The sequence below is a fragment of the Emys orbicularis genome, chromosome 21 (genome assembly GCF_028017835.1).
Source record: "Emys orbicularis isolate rEmyOrb1 chromosome 21, rEmyOrb1.hap1, whole genome shotgun sequence".
Taxonomy (NCBI): Eukaryota; Metazoa; Chordata; order Testudines; family Emydidae; genus Emys; species Emys orbicularis.
Genome location: NC_088703.1, coordinates 1,552,009 through 1,572,041, shown reverse-complemented (window position 1 = coordinate 1,572,041; position 20,033 = coordinate 1,552,009). Strand labels below are relative to the sequence as shown.

Genomic DNA, 20,033 nt, shown 5'->3' with positions numbered 1-20,033 from the left:
TCGGACCTGCTGCCTCTGCCTACACATGGGCTGCCCTCTGCAATCCCCAGTACCTGTTGGCCTTATGCTAGGCCGCCCTGCTCCACTCAGGTACCCTGTCTCTAGCTCCCTGCAGCCAGGCCCTTCTCTCTCTGAATGCAGGGAGGGTCACCACCCCGCTACACCCTCCTTTCCCCCAGTTTTTCCCACTGGAAAAGATAGAATAAAGTAGACAAAGGAGTAAAATTAGGGCAGGGGGAGTTAGTTTTAAAAAAAATCCCTCTCTACACACTCTTTTTCTGCTTTTGCCACCTTTTCCACTGGGAACAGAAAGGAAGATGTTTGAAAAGAGAGAGAAATGGAGGGGGGGGGGGGGGCCCTCCCCTCCCCTCCCCTCCCCTAAAATCCCAAACTTTTCAGAGATCAGAAATGAAAAAGCCAATTTGGAACAACACCTATTCATTTTGAATTTCCCCGTCGAGAAAGTTTAGTCCGAACCGACATTTGCTTGTTTTGATTGAATAATTCCAACCAGCTTTCATTTTGACCCCCCGGAGGGGTCGGGAGGGATTCGAATTCCTGGGGGCAGGCCAAGGCACCTTCTGGCCCCACGCTGGTCACTGGATGGTTTTGTGGGAACTAGGCCGCGGATCCTGCCAGCACTTCTGCCCGTGTTTAACTTTAGCCAGAGCCAACACGCAGTTTTGTTCCGACAGAACGCCGCTGGTTGGAGGGGGGCGGTTACACCGCCGTGTGCACACAGTTGTGTACAGTGTTGCTTTGTGGATTTGAGGCCGTGAAGGAAGCCCTGGTGGACCGAGGGGACGAGTTCAGCGGCAGAGGGGAGATGCCGCTAAATCCAGGCGATAACAAAGAGATTCGGTGAGGCCTGCTTGATCCAAGACCTCTCTCCACGCTGCCAGCACTGGAGCTGGTTGGACAACAAATCCCAATTTTGTCGCGAGGGGGAAATTTCCATTTTTAAATGAATTCATTTATTTTGGTCCCAAAAGTTGGAAACGAAGCTGTTCGTCCCGTTTCGAGTTAAAATCCTTGTTTTGTTTGTCCCAGAAATAACCCCAAGATTTTTTCCCCTCCTACCTTTTCTCTATTTTACTCCCCTTTCCTTGCTTTATTCCACTGGAAAAAATGGGAGGACAAAGAGTGGAATAAAAAGTGGGGATCCCGCCTCAAAAAGAACCCAGGAGTCCTGGCTCCCAGCCCGCCCACTCTAACCACTAGACTCCACTCCCTCCCTTGGCTATTATTCTGACCCGTGCTCACATTCTGAGGGTTCTCAGGCTATTTTCAGATAAAAGGCACCAGGAGCTCGACCAGGTGGTCGGAAGGAACCAGGCTCCATGGACAGAGGATCGGCTCCAGCTGCCAGACACCAACGCTGCAATCCACGAAATCCAGTGCTTCGCAGACCTCCTCCCTACCCACGTGCCGCACCTGGTGATCAGGGACACGGCGTTCCGTGGACACGCCCTGCCCCAGGTGAGGAGCGAAGGGGCTTTGCTGGCCGTTGAATCCAGGCACAGCAGAGACTGAACACCCAGTACCGCTTCATCCCTAGCCCTCGGGGTGCTTTGGCCTCATCCCCAGGGTCCAGGGGATGCGGGGGACACCTGCTTGCCTCCGGTGGCACAATGACAGAACCAGGAATAGATCTCAGGTATCCTGAGTCTCAGCGCCCTACTCTAACCGCTCCATCACACTCTCTTCCCACACTGGGCCTAGACCCCAAGTGCCCCAACTCCCAAACTCCTGCATCGCTCCACTCAGCGAGTCCGAGGTCCTGAGCGTCCTGTGCCGAAACCAGGCTCCAGATCAGTGGGCACTGCCCCACGGCACAAGCTCCCCACTCGTCCAAGCCCATCGCGAACGGCCCAGAATTCCATTGCTGGGCATCCCGCATCTCTGCCCCGGGCGGCAGGGTAAGGCAGGTCAATATCCCTAAACACACATGTTCCTTCCCCGCCGTGTTTGCATGTAAGCGGGTGGAAGGAAACCTCTCTCCCATCCTGCTCTCCTCTGTGTTTCCTGCCGTATGCTCTGTGCTGAGCGATCCAAGCAGCTGGCAGCCCCCGGAGCTATTTAATCCCAACCCTTTCCTCGAGCGTCAAGAAGAACGCGGCTTTCATGCCCTTTTCTGCAGATGAAGCCTGGATGGAGGTAACATGGAAGACTGTAGATTTCCCAGTAGCTATGTCTGCTTAGCCCCTGGGCTGTGGGTGTAACGGGAGGTTAATGGGCTGACGGGTTGGTTTATCTGGCAGGCCAGGCTATTCCAGTCCTAGACTCCACTCCTCTGCCAACGCACCTTCATTCTCACGTGTGCCCTTCACTCAGCTTCATCAGTGCCTCTCAGCTGTAATCTGCAGCACCCCTTTCTATTCCTCTTCTGGGGAGCCCCTTCCACAGAGCCCTGCCACACAGCACCCCCGGGCCGTTCCAGTCCTAGGGCTCCCCCCACACAAAGTCCTGTTGACGCCCCACAGCCCTGACCTGTAGCCTCCTGTTCTGGTCCAGCCCTGAGACCAGAACTCCACAGTCTGGCTTGCTAAATGGAAGGGGGTGTGCGTAGATGACCATTAGAGACCTGCTGATACTGAAAAGTGCTGGTTAAGTCTCAAACCTAGGAGCCACCTGGCTATTTCCTTAGTGTTGCCCTGTGAACAGCAGAGAGGGAAGGGGAGAAGGCTTTGATTGTCTAGAATAAGAAGCAAAACAGCTGTTCTCTGGCCTGGTACCAAAATAGAGTTTATTGATATGCATGCCCCGCGTTTGGAGCAGGAAATACAATAGACAGAGATTCAGCCCCAAAAGCCCCCAGCTATCCATGTGTGTACAAAGAAATGGGAAGTAACTGGTGGGGCTCACCGAGCGAGAACGACCTGTCCAAGGTCCCACACACAGTACCTGAGCCAGGAACAGGATCTGGCTGTCCTACTTCCCCATCCGCCTTTCTAACCATTAGATCACGCTCCCTCCCCTAGCCTCAGCTCATGCTTTCTGAATCCGAATGGACGCTCATATTTTGTTTGTCTCTAGTCCCTGGCATGTGCAGATCTCAAAGCACGTTGCAAGCACTAATCAGTGAAGTAGGGGTGGGGGGGTGGGGGTTACCCTGTTCTTCCTGACCTGAAGAAGCAGGGTTTCCCTTCCCTTCTGGGTGTCCCCTCTTTCGGCTTCAATCTGCTGTTCCCACGGCAAGGTTTTTTTCTGATGAAAAATGTCTTTGACCAAGATACAAATTTAGTCCAAAGTTTTTATTTTACAGCAAAACACGTCAAAACGTTTCACATCATCTTGGTGGGCCCCACTCACTCCCCTTTTTATTCCCCCTCCCCCACTCACAGCTTTCTGAAATAAAAATATATCTTTAATTTTTTTCTCGAAGGACGTGTCTGTTTGTTTTGGCCAGTTCGAGCTCCCACATCAGTTTCAATCGAGTTCAGGCACCGTGCATGCAGGAGTGTTTGCAGGATTGGGACCCACGTATATGGTAGAGAGAGGGAAAGAACCCAGGAGTCCTGACACCTACTCCCTTCCCAGAGCCAGCAATTCTGAGGATTTCTAGCTCTCGGAAAGTAGCAGGGAGTCTAGTGGTTAGAGCAGGGGAGTAGGTGTCAGGACTCCTGGGTTCTTTTACTGCCTAATGCTTGGGTCCCAATCCTACAGACACTCATGATCACAACGTCCTAATCCTCTCCTCTAATAAGCCACGCTCCCGAGCCCCACCACCTAAGCCAGGAATAGAACCCAGGCATCCTGACTACCAGGCGCTTGCTATAACCACTAGACCACACTCTTTCGAAGGTGAGAACAGAACCCCGGCATCATGCCCCGAGTCCTGCGCGTCAACCACAAAACCATGAGCATTCCCCATTCGAGGGCTCTCTCCATACCAGAACTGTACACGACTTCAGGGATATCTTGGCATTAAAAAGAAAAAACGTGAGTGAACGCCTGCGGTAACTTGTCCAGGAATGTGCAGCGTCAAGACCTACAAATGAGATTGTAGCATGGAAAAGCTTCCTCGTTTACACAGGTCCAGCCTTGGGGCCATCACACGCGTACCCTGTTTGTTTCCCAATCAGTAACTGCTCTCCCGGCATGTCCGCTGACGACTCCTCAGCGTGGGAGGGCACAGACCCTGTACTCGGGAGGTATGTTCCAAAATCCACTCGCTTTTGGGGTGAGGTCAATGTCCTGGGGGTCAACGGGCGGCTGCAAGGTGAAGCGCTGCAGGACGGAGGTAAAGACCAGGAAGAGCTCCATGCGGGCCAGACCCTCGCCCAGACACACCCGCTTCCCTAGGGGAACAAAGGCAAATACAGGACTCCTGGCTGACTGTCCCACACCCCGTCCCTTCCATGCACAGAGCTCGGCACCCTGCAGTGAGTTATCCCCGACCACAGTCCCACCCACACTCCCCCAACTTAGCCTTGAAGGAGTTCATTTGTTAGGCATGAGGCCCTGATCTATGGGGGGCTGGGGAAGGGGGAGAAATGCTGGTACCTGAGGAAAAAGCCATAAAAGCATGGTTCTTCTTAAAGCCGCCGTTCTCGTCCAAGAAATTCCCCGGGTCGAAGCGTTCTGGGTCGCTGAAGTGTCTGGGGTCCCGGAGGGCAGAGCCCAGCACGCAGAAAACATCTGTCCCCTGGTAAGAGAGGTGGGTCTGGTTGTTTGGCCAGCTCTAGCTATCACAGCGAGAGCGTCCTCATCAGTTTCAATCTATTTTAGCCATGGCACACGCGTGAGTGTTTGCAGGATTGGGACCCACGTATACAGTGGAGGCAGGGAAAGAACCCAGGCGTCCTGACACCTAGTCCCCCGTTGTAACTGCTAGGCTGTTGTTCTCTTCCACAAAGCAAACCTGCTTTGCCTTCTCCCCATGAGCATGGGGATGCGGCTTGTACAACCCGGCTAGCCAGGCGTGAGGTCGCCTCGGTGCACTGCCGGCCACTCCCAGCCGGTCAAGCATTGCACCCCTGGCCGGGTCTCCCCAGGCCTCGGCCTGGCCCCTCTCCTCTGAGCCACGCTGCAGCTGTGAATTATGGAGAAATGGCGCCACTTAGTGGTTGGGGAAACCCCAACACCCCAGCCTGATTGTCCCACCCATGGAAACAGAGATTTGTTGTGATCTTTTAGAGAAAAAAAGAGAAGCCGATGGAGATCCAGGCCTGCCAATGCCCAAGAGCACCCCTGTAACTGTATTTCACATGTGTGCACACGCACATAGTTCCTCTTGTCCTGCGCAAGCCCAGTTGAAAATCATCTTATCCTGGCAGGGGCGGCTCTAGCTTTTTTGCCGCCCCAAGCACGGCAGGCAGGCTGCCTTCGGAGGCATGCCTTCGGAAGGTCCCCGGTCTCGCGGATTCGGGGTACCCGCTGACGAATTGCCGCCGAAACCGCGGGACCGGCAGACCTCCCGCAGGCATGCCGCCGAAGGCTGCCTGACTGCCGCCCTCGCGGGGACTGGCAGGTTGCCCCCCACGGCTTGCCGCCCCAGGCACGCGCTTGGCGCGCTGGTGCCTGGAGCCGCCGCTGTATCCTGGTGTCTGTTTAAAGCCACATTTCGAATGCAGCTGTCTCTGGGGTGCAGGGCGATAGCTAAGCAGAGCGCAACGCGAGGAGTGGGAAACAGAAATGTTCACGGACACTAGGGCAAACTCCCATGAAGGGTGGCCGCCGGGGGTGTGTGCTTGTGGTATTTTAAAACGTAAACGGGGCGTTGGCACTAGGCTCTGGACTCGGCACCTTGGGGAGCGTGTACCCCCGGAACTGGGTGTCTCGGATCACTGCATGCGGAATCCCCAGGGGGATGATGTTGCTGAAGCGCTGGATCTCGTGTATCACGGCGTGGGTGTAGGGCATCCGGCTTCGGTCCTCAGCGGCGGGGCCACGGTGCCGCCCGACGACACCATCGATTTCCTGATGCACCTTTTCTGTCGAGACATCAGCGGAAGGCACGTTACGGGCACAGGGAGCGTGGGGCATGGAACACCCCAGCAAAGTTGTGGTCTAGGGGCAGGTCATGGTATCTGCCCCGCTGCTGCCTGAACCGTTCTTAGTAGTATTTCAGTAGCACTGAGAGGCCTTGGCTGAGACAAGGAGCCCATTGTACGTACTCATGGTAAGACCGTCGCTGCCTGAAAGAGCTTCAAATCTCAGTAGACAAGATACAAAGGAGAACTAACCAGCATGGACTTAGTGATCAAGGGCAGTTCACGCAAGGGTCAGCAGCTGACTTCCAGTCTAGTGAATTAACCACAAAGTCCACCCCATCCGTTAGAGCCGGGGGGGGGGGGGGGAGGTGCTCCAGATTCCAACCCGGCCCCCGCCCCAGCTCCACCCTTATATACAGCAGAAGAGTTTCTTAAAAGCCAGTGCTTTCATTACAGAGGCTAAAGCAGGGGTAGGCAACCTATGGCACAGGTGCCGAAGGCGGCACGCAAGCTGATTTTCAGTGGCACTCACACTGCCCGGGTCCTGGCCACCGGTCCGGGGGGCTCTGCATTTTAATTTAATTTTAAATGAAGCTTCTTAAACATTTTAAAAACCTTATTGACTTTACATACAACAATAGTTTAGTTATATATTATAAACTTATAGAAAGAGACCTTCTAAAAACGTTAAAATGTATTAAATTAGAGTGAATAAATGAAGACTCGGCACACCACTTCTGAAAAGTTGCCTACCCCTGGGCTGAAGACAGGGAAAGAGGACAGACAAGGGCTCTGGATTTGCTCCTGGTCCACGCAGTCTCCATCCTGATTGGCACAGTTGGAGTAAACAGCTGGTAGCAAAACAGTGGCAACCGGAATATCCATTTTGCGGGCAATTTGGTGATTTCAAAATTTGTTTCCATTCCAAAATGGAACCACCACAAAAGAATTTAGGAATTTCCTGGCAAAAATAATGCTTAAAAAATCATTTTGGGTCAAAACCCTTTGGTTTGGATTCTGAACATTTTCATTTCATTCTGGGTTGTAATAATAGAAAGTTAAGAAAAATCAAGATGAATAATTGGAATGTTTTGCTCCAAAACTGTCGAACTGGGACACGGCTGTTTACTGAACACTTCCTTCTGATCTCTCTTTTCTAAACGCAATGTTGTTGAAATAGAGGGGAAGAAACCCATTCTGTCGGAAACCTTTAAACCAGCCCTACTAATTACCTTGTACCTCTGGGTATTTCATCAGGAGCAGGAACCCGTATCTCAAGGTGGCGCTCACCATCTCCGTCCCACCGAAAAACAAGTGGACCACACTCAGCGCCAGGTTCTTTGTGTGGAATTCACTCTGCGGATTTTGCTTTTCCTTGAAAGAGGAAATAAAAAAAATCTCAAAAATCTCGGAGCTAATGATGCCCAAACAGCAGGGTGACAAACAGGAAAGAAACATTTGCACTGCCAGAATTCATGGCTGAGGTCTCTGGTTTACGGCCAGACCAATACACTTATGAGTTAACCTGAAAAACTCATGAGGACGTTCATTTGATCTTTCAATATTTCTAACGTAGTATTTTGAATTAACAAGCAGCCTTAAAGCCTCAGATCAAACCACCGCTATTTCTCTCACAAAATACCCTAGGTCAAAGGATGGGGGCTGCTTGAAGGCACCCAGCATTGCCTGGGTGTGCACATCTCTTGCAGGCGCTGCCTTGTGAGCGAAGGGGTTTCAATGCCGTTGCTTGAGCACGGGGATAATTTGCACGGGAAACGTTGTCTGGTAACCATGGGCCTGACCCTCCAGGGCCCTGCACCTGGTGGGGTCGTTTGCCCCGGAACAAGTCGAGCGGGTCTAAGACGCTACCCACACCCACGTTGCACTGGGGGTAAATAACTGCTCTGGGTGCAGGGCAGCGGAGAATCGGGGCCAGTGCGTCGAACTCCTGCCCCAGGAAAGTGACGCCAGGGAACTATGGACTGCCCGTCACTTGCGGTGTTCCTCAAGGGAAAGGAAAGCCAGGGCTGGCCGGGATGAAGATAAAGGGGATTCTTTCTACAGGCTGTTGGTCACAGACAGATGTGGTGATGCTCTCTGACTCTGGTTCCCAGCCTGTGCGAAGGAACATCCCAGAGGCCACTGAAGACCCTTCCTAAAATACCGCCCTGGCCCCCACAGCTCTGTACCTCTTCCATCTTGATGAGGAAGGCGTCAATGTAATCCCGAGGGCAGTCAGGATCCAAGGTCTTCTGGTTCCTCTGCACCCGCTCGGTGACGAAGTCGTGCAGCACCTCGACGTGCTGAAGAATGCGGTTGTGGGGGCCGGGTAAGAAGCGCATGATGCCTGGAAACATCTCGTAGAGCTGCGGGGGGAAGGCGGGAGAGACGCGGGAAGCTCCGTTAGCAGCGCGTAGTGGGAGGGGGCGGCCACTCGTGAGCTGGCCCTACTGGATGTCACGCGGGAGCGGGCTGCGCAGGCAGCCAGCCCACCTCCGTCTCGCTGCTCCCATGGCTGGCTCAGGGCAGCCCAGAAGCTGCAGCAAGCGGCGAGGACAGGGCCGCCATCCCCAAGCGTTCAGAAATCATGAGATTTGAAAAGAAGATTAATGATGGCTTTGGAGAGCATTCCGTGGGCCGGATGCTCGGCGTGGCGCTTTCAGGCTCTTCTCGGCACACACGAGGGCAAACTCACGTTAGAAAAAAAAGAGGCGGGCTAAGAGTCTGACCCAGAACCCGTGACTCCAGGAGCTGGGGATTTTAGAAAAGACACCAGAGCCCCAGAGGATGGGGATAGAATCGCCGACCTGCGTCTTTGGTTCTGGGCTGGGAGGAACCCCGCTTCTGCCCCTCCGAGACGTCCCGCCTCCTCAGCTGGGATCCCACAGTCTGATTTTGTGAGCTGCTCAGCCAGGCCGGATAGAGTCAGTCCCATGTGTGCGCTCCAGATCCAACAGGCTGGCTGCGCCGCACCCCAAAGGCATAGGTATGAAGCTCTGCAGCAATCGGCCGTGCTGGACCAGGCCTGCTGCTTTGCCCTCCACACCCAGGATCCCACTGGCTTCGGCGTCAGACTGGGCCCCGGGAAGGCACAAGGGACGAGGGAGGGGCTCAGAGGGGGACACCAGCAGCTGTGAAGTTGGCTGCCCTCTGTAACAGGTGTCTGGTGGTGCACTGGGGCCAGTGGGAGGGATAAGGCCTTGGCACTTTTGTAGGTCCGAGCCCCGGGTGATGCCTTCCATCCTACTGCAGGAGGGTGGGGAGCGGTCAGGGATGGAGGGCCAGATCTGCACAGATGCAGACAGGCGCCCAAGTCACACTGGGCGGTGGGGTGCCTAGCGTACTTAGGTGCATCTTTCGGCACCTAAATACCTTGGAAAATGCAGCCTGGATTCCTAGCCCCCTCCCTGCTCTCCTTCCAAGGATCCCTTCGCTCGCTGCCACTCCAGGACCTGTCCTGGGCTGCATAGACCCCCCGCAGCCACAGAAGTATCACCCACCTGCGTCCAGGGGCCGCTCAGCTCCAGGAAGAGGCGCTGGATGACGTCGAGTAAGCTCAGGAAGGTCTGGTCCTGGTAGTCGAAGCGGTCCCCGAAGGCGATGGAGGAGATCACATTGCCGACGGCGTGGCTGACGGGGCGGCTGGGGTCGAAGGGAGAACCTGGGGGGGCAGAACAGACTGCGCTGAGCCGCCAGGAGCGGCAGGAGGGGGAATATCCCTCGCCGATCGAAGCCGTCTGGGGTTACTGCTTCACCGCGAGGGGCACCGAAGCATGGGGACGGGCCGTGCCCCCTCCTCGGCGCCATGCTGGGACCAGGGGGATTTTTCATTGCCCAAGGCACGAAGTGAGGGAGAGGCCGGGAGAGGAGCAGGGCCCTGCAGGCCAGGTTTTCAGAAGAGCTCAACCCCGGGAGTCTCCAGCGAGAGCAACAGAGACCCCCTGGGGGCCCCTCCTCCGCGTGCGGAGAACCTAGACCCTCCATCGAGGCCCCGCAGCCCCAGGCACGAACCGTTGGTTTTCCTGATCTCCTCCACCAGAGCCCGAGCTTCCTCCGCCATCCTCTCTTGAAGGGTCCTTTTCCCCATCCCCAGATTCCGCAGGGTGGCGACCGAGAACTGGCGCAGCTGCTTCCACCGCTCGCCGTTCGCTAAGATGACCCCTGAGGATGGGAGAGGGACACAGAAGGGGCGGAGGGACCAATGACAATCAGCCAGCGAGAGAACGGGGTGGGGTGGGGGGGGTTCAGCACGAACATGCCTGTGAACGGCAAATGAAGTGGGCCAGTGGGATCGTCGAACTGGGTGGGACCCTTCAAAGTCATTATTCTCGAACGCTGCTGTTGCAAAACAGGCCCAGCTCTGCTAACTGCTGCATCCGGTGAAACCGGCTGAACCCCCCAGGGCATCTCGCTGGCTTTCTTGGCATCAGACTTGTTCTTTTAACCCACCGGGTAAGTTCTCATCAGGCAGTTGGACTCTGTCTTTGCAGCTTCCCGCTCCTGAGACACAGCGAGTCTAGACACGGTGGGTCCAGGTGTGTGGGAGGAGCTGCCCCAGACGTGATCAGGGTAGGGCAGACCCCGACCGACACAGGGGAAAGGTGAAAGGAGCCAAAGGAAGACTGGCCTTGTAGTTAAGGTGCCGGTCTGGCTTCGGGGCCCGATTTTGCCACTGGCTCCCCTGTCTGTTGTAGAATCCCCATTTTCCAGACGAGTAACTGAAGTACTTGCAGGGGAAGTGACTCACGCATAAGCACTTCGGTTTCTCGCGCGTAACATGCAAATCCAGCTGCGCCCCCACCTCCCGGGGTGCACTGGGGATCAGCTCTGTGAGGAGCTCTGGGGAGGGGGGCCGTGTGATGCCTTCCGGAGACTAACCTCAGGGACGACAACAGGGATCAGAAGGGTGACGAGCCGCTGTCGAGCGTGAAGCCCAGGGGTTCTAACGTGGAGCCCTGGGCTGAAATCGTGGGGAACGTTATGAGGCAAAGCACAGGGGAATGCACTTTAGGAAAGAACAGAGGCTGAACTGGATGGGACTCCATGGCCACTGATTTTGGTTGCCCAGCGTGAGACCCCTGGGGTCTGAATTTAAAGACGTGCTGAGCAGCGGCAGCTTCCATCGCCCCCGGTTGAAGTTGTGGGTCCGGCACCTCTGAGCCCCCCAAAACCGAGCCCCTCAATACCACTGGCTCCTTCTGAGGGTATTGGCCCCTGATTCCGGGTGGCTCTCGGGGGACGTTGGATAGCTCCCTAGGGGACCTCTGGCATTTCTTATCTGTCACTTCCACCCAGCCCTGCGACACCCACTCCAATAAGGGAGGACGGGCCAGAAGTGGGGGAAGGGGCGGGGCAGGGGGCGGGGCAGGGGTGTTCGGTTTTGTGCAGTTAGAAAGTTGGCCAGCCTAGTTTTGAAATGTGTCTTTGTTCCAAGCCCTTTGGGAACCTGTCACCAAAAACCTGCCAGCCAGACAAAAAGAACCGTGAGCGAGCGAGTGCCCGCGACCCCCAAATAGCCCAGCGGGGGGTGGGGCGCTCCCCTGGGTCATGCCAGAGCCAGCTTCTTGTCCCTGCTGTGTCCGATTCGGAGCCGCGAGGTGAGCCCAGACGAGGGCCGTTGGAGAGCTGGGAGGAGGGCGGGACGACGCGTCGGCAAGGTTCGGAGGCTGACAGCCATCCACAAAGAGGAACGCGATGGCTGCCTCCCGCTCACCATAACCATGGAAGATCCTGTCCAGCGTGGGCATGCCTCCTCTGCCACTGAACTCCTCTGCGTGGCCCACCAGGGCTTCCTTCACCGCCTCGTGCCCGCACAGCACCACCACCCGCCGCGGGCCCAGGTGCACCGAGAACACCGGGCCGTACTTCTCCCGCAGCTGCAAGGGGAAGGAGTGTCAGTGGGACGAAGGAAAGAGCAGACGCTGCCCTGACGAGGGAGGCATACGGGATGTGTGGCTCAATATCCCGTGTGAAAACTTCCCCCCTTCCTAGTCCAGGGAGGCCCTTTGGGAATCAGCGAAAGCGATGTCTGAGGATTTGACACCTACATTTGTCCCAGGGGTGACTCAGCGACCCTGCATGATTCTCATTTGCCTCTTAGCTGTGACGCGCCCCTGGCCCAGTTATCACCGGGCTGGGTGAGGTGCGAAAACCTGCCTAGATTATACAACAATATGATTTTGTCTGTGCATTTATCGAATGTATCACACCCCCGAGACGCCGATTACTCACGGGGCATTCAGGTGGGAACTGGAATTACGGTTGTTGCTTCATTCTCTACAGAAGAATATACGTAGAAAAAGCTTTTAACGAGGGAATGGCACTCGCTCAGGGGGGGCTAAACCTTCGACTGCTGTTAGACAATGACTGAGCTCTCTGGGGCTTAGAAAGGACTGGGAGACTCCTGGCTTCACCCGCCTGGAGAACAATGGGCCCTTTCGAGAGAGGGCAATTCTGTGCGAGTTTTTCTGATGCTCTGACGCATCAGCCTCGGTTGACAAAAAGTGACTGTTCATCGTATCCCCCCCCCCTCCAAAACAAGCTACTTGTTCTCAACTGGCTGGGCAGGTGGGGGTAAGCGAAGGCCAGGAGGCAGAGGGGAAAACTGATACGCTGCTTTGCATTTCTCTGACAATACAAACCATCCGTAAATAGTGAGAGCAGTGAGCGCATACCAGCGGATCTGACCCTTCAACTTCATTACAAGACTGAAGGTTGATCATTGATACCTCCCAAAATATCCCATGGTAACATCCACATTCAGGTTCTTGTTTACCGTCGATGTATGGCATTATTAAGTGAAACACACACACGTGGACATTCCCAGACAACGACTCCGTTAAGATGGAGTTACGGTTGAGAATACATCAGTAAAATACATGACATAGGGGAATTGTAACTAGCCCATAACAACGCATTATAAACCCAGGAAATTCAGAGTGAACGTTAACTCTGTCTTGGGACAAAATAAGTGGGAAAAATGTCTAATGTGCCTGTAAAAATCTGCTTCATCTTTGCTGAGCTCACAAACACTGAACTTAATCGTACGTGTATTGGGGGGTGCCAAAGGACAGAGTTAAGGTTATTTAACATGTTCAGATTTCTTTTAAGTGTAACCTTAATTGGGTTTATAATGTTCAGTTGTAGGAAAATTATTTTACTCTAAGGTTAGGATGACCAGACAGCAAGTGTGAAAAATCGGGGCAGGGGGTGGGGGGTAATAGGAGCCTATATAAGAAAAAGACCCCAAAATCGGGACTGTCCCTATAAAATCAGGACATCTGGTCACCCTACCTGCGGTACAGGTGAGGACTCTGAACCTTAGCTCCCTTGGCTGTAGCTTTTTCCTGGAAAGGTCCAAAGGGTTGACTTTCACGTGCCGCTGACTTACCGCCATCAGTGAGGTGAACAGGTCTCCCCCGCTCAGCTGCAGCGCGTTGCCCAGAAGCGGCAGAGGAGTCGGTCCGGGGGGAAATTTGCTGCTTTCCCGCTGCCGTTTCCACTCCCAGAGGAGAGCCAGGCACAAAGCGCCAGCAGCCAGGACAAGAGTGGCTGCTCCCCCCAGCTCCATCGCGCCAGCCACCCGAGGGCCAGGAGCAGCCGGAGGGTCAGACATGGGTTCCAGGAGCTGAATCTCGTGGCACCTGGCAAGGATGATCTAGTTCACCTGATGCTTGGACGTGTCTGTATTCCCCAGAGCTGGGCGCAACTCAAAAATTGGCAGTCCGGGGGTGATTTTGCCAGCCAGTCACTGGGGCGCTGGCCTTTTTAACGCCTTTGGGATCACGAGGGGATTGGAAAACATCCCGTGTCAAAGCTGTTCTGGGATCCAGGTCCTTGGGGCTGTTCTGTTTGCTTGTTTAAGCCCAGGCCATGTGGCCGAGTCTTATGATCTAGGCAGCGGAGCAATTATCTTCCAAAAAACACCCAGGCAAGATAGCTGGGGATGGGCAGCCACCTCCAAAGAAGCCACGCAGATGTTTCCGTGTGCGGGACACTGAGCCGAACGCCGATCTCCCTCACGCTGCCTCTGCAGTAAGAGGTGCAGGTAAGTCTCTGCGTGTCTAGCCAGTGAGAAAGCTGGGTCCTGCTCCGGAAAAGGACATGGGCACCGATGTGTCCGCACCCCGGAGATCCTCCAAGCCCGCTGCTTGGCTGCTGCCTGCAGTCCCGAGCAAGCGCCGAAGTTTCTAGGAGTATGCGGCTAGCCATCCTCCGACTGGGCGTTCCCGGCCTCGCTTGTGGTAGGCGTGTTCCGAGCCCACCTAAACCACATCAAAGGGCCGGAGGAGGAGGCACTCCCTTCGTCGCCTGGAGCCCAGCAGCTCCAGAGCTCTGCCAGGATGTGGGCAGCTCCCCTCCCCGCTCTGCCTGGCGTGGGGCTGGGAGGTGAAGTTGGACCCCGGGCTCCGGGCTCTCTCTTTGTCTCTGTGGCCCGGTGCGTATTTAATGATTTAGACACAGCGGGTGTAACGGCGAGGTCACCGGGCGGCCGTTAAAGCCGCGTCAGGTGGGTGGGTTCAGATGACTGGGGAATATGGGGGACCCCTTAGCTCATGCTAAGGTCCTTCAGTCCTAACCGCTAGCCCCCTGTTCTATTCCACTGCCGGGACCCACCTCTGTCCTGAGCCTGGGCAACCCCCAGTTCTCCCTGTGCCCTGCAGCTAGTGCCCCTCGGCCCAAACACCCAGCCCCCCGACCTCTCCGGAGAGCACAATTCTGCCTGCCTGCTCTCGTGATTCGGGGGATCGATGTGCGACGTAGGAACTGTTCTTGGGTCGCACACACAGGCACCGACTTTACAATGTGCTGGGGGCTGCTCAACCCCTGGCTCTGCTCCAGGCCCCGCCCCCACTCCACCCCCTCCTCCAATACCCCACCCCCACCCGCCTCTTCCCACCCCTGCTCTGCCCCTCCCAGCCTCTTCCTGCCCCATTCCTCCCCCGAGTGCGCCGCGTCCTCCCCCCAGAGCCTCCTGCACGCCGCGAAACACCTGATTGAGGAGGGAGGGGGAGGTGCTGATCGGCATGGCCCGCCGGGGGCAGGAGGAGTGTGGGGGGGAAGTTCTAATAGGGGGGCTGCCATTTTTTTCCCGTGGGTACTCCAGCCCCAGAGCACCCACGCAGTCGGTGCCTGTGGTCGCCTGGCCACCATCTTCCATTCAGAATAACTGCAAAGAAGCCACGTGGCTGAAACAATAGCAGTGCCACCCCCCCCCCCCCAAAAAAAACCCCAGGCGCATGGAAAAGCTGCATCGAAGCTGAATCCCGCGGTGAAGGGGTTTTGAATTCAGGAGCCAGGGCTTTGATTGGTGGGGCTTTTTTGGTGGGCGTGCATGCGAGCGCAGACCCGGGACAAGCTGCAGTTCCGTTGTACAAGGCGCTGGTGAGACCACATTTGGAGTACTGCGTGCAGTTCTGGTCTCCCATGTTTAAAAAGGATGAACTCAAACTGGAACGGGTACAGAGAAGGGCCTAGGATGATCCGAGGAATGGAAAACCTGTCGTATGAAAGGAGACTCGAGGAGCTTGGTTTGTTTACCTTAACCAAAAGAAGGCTGAGGGGTGATATGATTGCTCTCTTTAAGTATATCAGAGGGATAAATACCAGGGAGGGAGAGGAATTATTTCAGCTCAGTACTAATGTGGACACGAGAACAAATGGATATAAACTGGCCGTCGGGAAGTTTAGGCTTGAAATTAGATGAAGGTTTCTAACCATCAGAGGGGTGAAGTTCTGGAACAGCCTTCCGAGGGAAATAGTGGGGGCGAAAGACCTCTCTGGCTTCAAGATTAGGCTTGATAAGTTTATGGAGGGGATGGTTTGATGGGATAACGTGATTTTAGTCAATAGGTCAATAACGTGCCATCGCTGGTAATTAGTAACAATGGTCAATGTTGGGATATTAAAAGTTACTACAGAGAACTTTTTCCGGAGGGTCTGGCTGGAGAATCTTGCCCGCATGCTCGGGGTTCAGCTGATCGCCATATTTGGGGTCGGGAAGGAATTTTCCTCCAGGGTAGATTGGCAAAGGCCCTGGAGGTTTTTCGCCTTCCTCCGCAGCATAGGGCAGGGGTCGCTGGCTGGAGGATTCTCTGCGACTTGAAGTCTTCAAATCATGATTTGGGGACTTCAACAGCTGAGTCAAGGGAGAGAATTATTCCAGGAGTGGGTGGGTCAGCTTTTGTGGCCTGCATCATGCGGGAGGTCAGACTAGATGATCATAATGGTCCCTTCTGACCTTAAAGTCTATGAGTCTATGGCAGGAAGGAGAAGCCAAGAGGAGCAGCAGGAAAGCCCAATGCAGACGGCCTGATCGAGCTGGCGGAAAGCGTCCGGTGCTGCGAGCGAGGAAGCTGTCTCCTGTGCTCGGAGAAGCAGGACTTCGGGACTCCATTGTCAACGGCTCCTCCCGGCTGCAACAGCCTGCAGGGCCCCCAGATTCCCCTGGCCGCTTGGGCCAAAAAGGGGTAACGAGATTATGGAGTTGGGGCTATGAAAACTCCCGTCTCTCCATGTGCCCCATGGCTGGGCAGCCCTTACGCCGGCCTCGCTGGAAGAAAGAGTCGTTTGAGCGCCGCAGCCGTCCATTCAGGGTGACGCAACTGGGGTCGGGCTGGGAGAAGATGCGTCCTTCTCTTGTCTGCAGGGAGACATGGGAAGTGAAGTGAAATTCCCCAGGGAGGACAAAGAGACAGATGGCAAAAGCTGATTATCAAAGGACAGACCCACCAGTGCCGGAACTGGGGGGGGGGGGGGGGGAGGGGAGAAGGGGGCCATAGCCCCCCCTTTTTAACAAAAGAAACATAAGTGCAGAATTCATGTCCCCCGCAGATTCCCCCCCGCCCCCCGAATAACAGAGCATACCGGGGAGGTGCTGCAATTACACCGCTGGCCCACCAGGGGGTGCTGTGGTACCAGAAGAGAGGACAGCTGGGATGGGCGCTGAGGGCTGGGGCAGAGGGTTGGTGTGTGTGGGGGGGTGCGGGCTCTGGGGTGGGGCTGGGGATGAGGGGCTTGGGGTGCAGGCTGCCCCAGGGCTAGGGCAGGGAGAGAGGACTCGCCCCAGCTCTGGGCAGGGGCTGCGGGATGGCGGCTCTCCCCAGCCAGGGCAGGTCCGGGCTGGGGCCCCGAGCGCCTGCGTAGCTTAGAGGGAACGTTAGGCCCCAGGAGTTTAACCCCCCGGGGACCCAGCGGCTGGTTCCTCTCACAGCTCTGGGGAGGGGCCCGACTCGGCTCTCGCTGGCCTCAGTGGGGAGCAGGCGTGTGCAGGAGAGAATCCCACTGAGGAGTGTGTAGAGACCCTTCCCCTTCGAAACACGAAACGCCCTGGGGTGAATGGGGCCGGCCCCGTGCTGGGGTGAATGGGCCGGAGCTCCATTGGGGTGAATGGGGCCGGCCCCCTGCTGGGGTGAATGGGCCGGAGCTCCATTGGGGTCGATGGGGCCGGCCCCCCTCAGGGGTCAATGGGCCGGAGCTCCATTGGGGTCGATGGGGCCGGCCCCCCGGTGGGGTGAATGGGCCGTAGCTCCATTGGGGTCGATGGGGCCGGCCCCCCGGTGGGGTCAATGGGCCGTAGCTCCATTGGGGTCAATGGGGCCGGCTGCTGCTGAGTGCTGGGCGGGCAGCAGAGTTTCAGGTTCCTCTGTCCCCACTCCCAGGGAGCTGGATTTCACCCCAGCTGAGCCGGGCCTCTGGCTTCCTACCCGGCGGGGGCGTAATCATTATCCCCCCACCAGCAGTGCCTGGGGCTCCCTGGCGGAGATCAGGGCCCCCCACTTCGCTTGATGTTCTACACACCCGTAGAGCTCACGACTTAGCCACACAAAGGGTGTGTGTGGGTGTGGGGGAAACTGAGGCACAGAGCGAGGCAGGAACAGAGTCCAGCTCTCCTGCGTTGCAGCCCAGAGCCGGCTCCACCCTGGCCCGCTAACCGACAGCGTCTGAATTGTGGGGGAATCGCAGGTAGTGGGACCTCAGCAGTGCCCAGAGGCCGTTCTGGCCCTTGGCACCGGGGGGCAAAGTCCTGCCCCTCGCTGCAGAGAGTTGCTTGCAAGCCCTGGGATGGATTCTCAGGGGGCAGGTCCCCCCCTTGGATATGGGGCAACATCCCAGAAGTCTTTGTTCCTCTCCTCAGCTCTCGCCCATTCTAGCGTCCGTCTGCCCCCGGCCTGCTTCCTGCCTCAAGGGACAAGACGTACAAAGAACGAGGATCCTTGTGGCACCGTAGAGACTGACAAATGTATTTGGGCCTCAGCTCTTGTGGGCTGAACCCACTTCAGCGGCTGCCCGGAGTGGAGCATACAGGAGGAAGAGACACTCCTCTACCCCGCTATAACGCGGCCCGATAGAACACGAATTCGGATAGAACGCGGTAAAGCAGTGCTCCGGGGGGGGGGGCTGCGCACTCCAGCGGATCAAAGCAAGTTCGATATAACGCGGTTTCACCTATAACGCGGTAAGATTTTTTGGCTCCCGAGCAGGGCCGCCCAGAGGATTCAGGGGGCCTGGGGTCTTCGGCGGCGGAATTGCCGCCGAAGACCTGGAGCGGAAGAAGCTCTGGGGGCCCGGGCCCCGTGAGAGTTTTCCGGGGCCCCCGAAGCGAGTGAAGGACCCCGCTCCAGGGGCCCCGAAAAACTCTTGTGGGGGTCCCTGCGGGGCCCGGGGCAAATTGCCCCACTTGCCCCCCCCCCCCCCGGGCGGCCCTGCTCCCGAGGCCAGCGTTCTAAGAGGTGTAGATACACACAGAACATGAACAAATGCCATACCAGCTGTAAGGAGACTAATTAAAAAAACCTTTTGTAGTGATAATCAGGGTGGCCCATTCCAACAGTTGACAAGAAGGTATGAGCAACAGTAGGGGAAACAGATTACTGTGTGTAATGACCCAGCCACTCCCACTAAAACTATCCCCCCAGGCTAATCTTTTCCCCTACTGTTGCTCACACCTTCTTGGCAACTGTTGGAAATGGGCCACCTGGATTATCACTACAAAAGGTTTTTTCCTCCTGCTGGTAATAGCTCATCTTAATTGATTAGTCTTGTTATAGCTGGTATTGCAACCCCCACTTGTTCATGTTCTCTGTGTATATATATAGCTCTTCCTACTGTCAGGGCCGGCTCCAGGCACCACCTTGCCAAGCAGGGGCTTGGGGCGGCCACTCCGGAGGGGGGCGGCACGTCCAGCTGTTCGGCGGCAATTCGGCGGACGGTCCCTCACTCCTGCTCGGAGTGAAGGACCTCCCGCCGAATTGCCACCGCAGATCACGATTGAGATCGCGGCTTTTTTTTTTTTGCGCTGCGGCAAAAACCCTGGACCCGGCCCTGCCTACTGTATGCTCCACTCCAGGCAGCCGCTGAAGTGGGTTTAGCCCACGAGAGCTGAGGCCCAAATACATTTGTCAGTCTCCTTGTTTTTGCTGATACAGACAAACACGGTGCCCCTCTGAAGAGGTAAAAAGACACTCGGAGCACAAGGAAACTGGATTGTATTTCAACCGCTTCTCTTTGCCAAAGGGGAGTCGGTTTCAGACAGACCACGGACACGGCGAGTGTATCTAGTGTGCCTTGCACACACACACACACACACACACACGCAGAGCAGGGCTCAGTCCCTCCAGCAGGGGGCAGTACACACACACACACACACACACTCAGGGCACAACCCCCCTGCCCCTCCCAGCAGGGAATACAGACACACACACACACACACACACACACACAAGCAGAGCAGGGCTCAGTCCCTCCAGCAGGGGGCAGTGTCTCTCTCACACACACACACATCAGCCCCCCCTGCCAGGACACAGACACAGACACGCACACGCAGAGCAGGGTTCAGTCCCTGCAGCAGGGGGCAGTACACACACACACACACACAGGGTTCGGCCCTCCCGGCCCCCCCAGCAGGGACACACACACACACACACAGAGCTGGGCTCACACACCCACGCGGGATCCTCCACAGTCATGCTCCTGGTTTTCTCATGTGCACAATGCTCCTGCCTGGCCCCGATAGTGTTTTGCACCAGTGTAACGCGCTGTGCGAGGTGCAGGCCGACGGGGAACTGGGCCTGGCCGCCGTGGCACGGCTGCTGGCGT

The 20,033-nt window shown here is 56.3% G+C and overlaps 1 protein-coding gene across 1 annotated transcript; it reads right to left on the bottom strand.

Moving 5' to 3' along the window:
- Positions 1-4,119: 4,119 nt before the first annotated feature.
- On the bottom strand, positions 4,120-13,551 carry LOC135892951 (cytochrome P450 2G1-like). The gene is made up of 9 exons (XM_065420724.1): positions 13,327-13,551; positions 11,650-11,812; positions 9,948-10,097; positions 9,437-9,597; positions 8,126-8,302; positions 7,169-7,310; positions 5,749-5,936; positions 4,507-4,648; positions 4,120-4,301 (listed from the first exon to the last, which is right to left on the bottom strand). Exons 1-9 carry the CDS (start codon positions 13,549-13,551, stop codon positions 4,120-4,122), a joined length of 1,530 nt encoding a protein of 509 aa, XP_065276796.1.
- Positions 13,552-20,033: the final 6,482 nt, after the last annotated feature.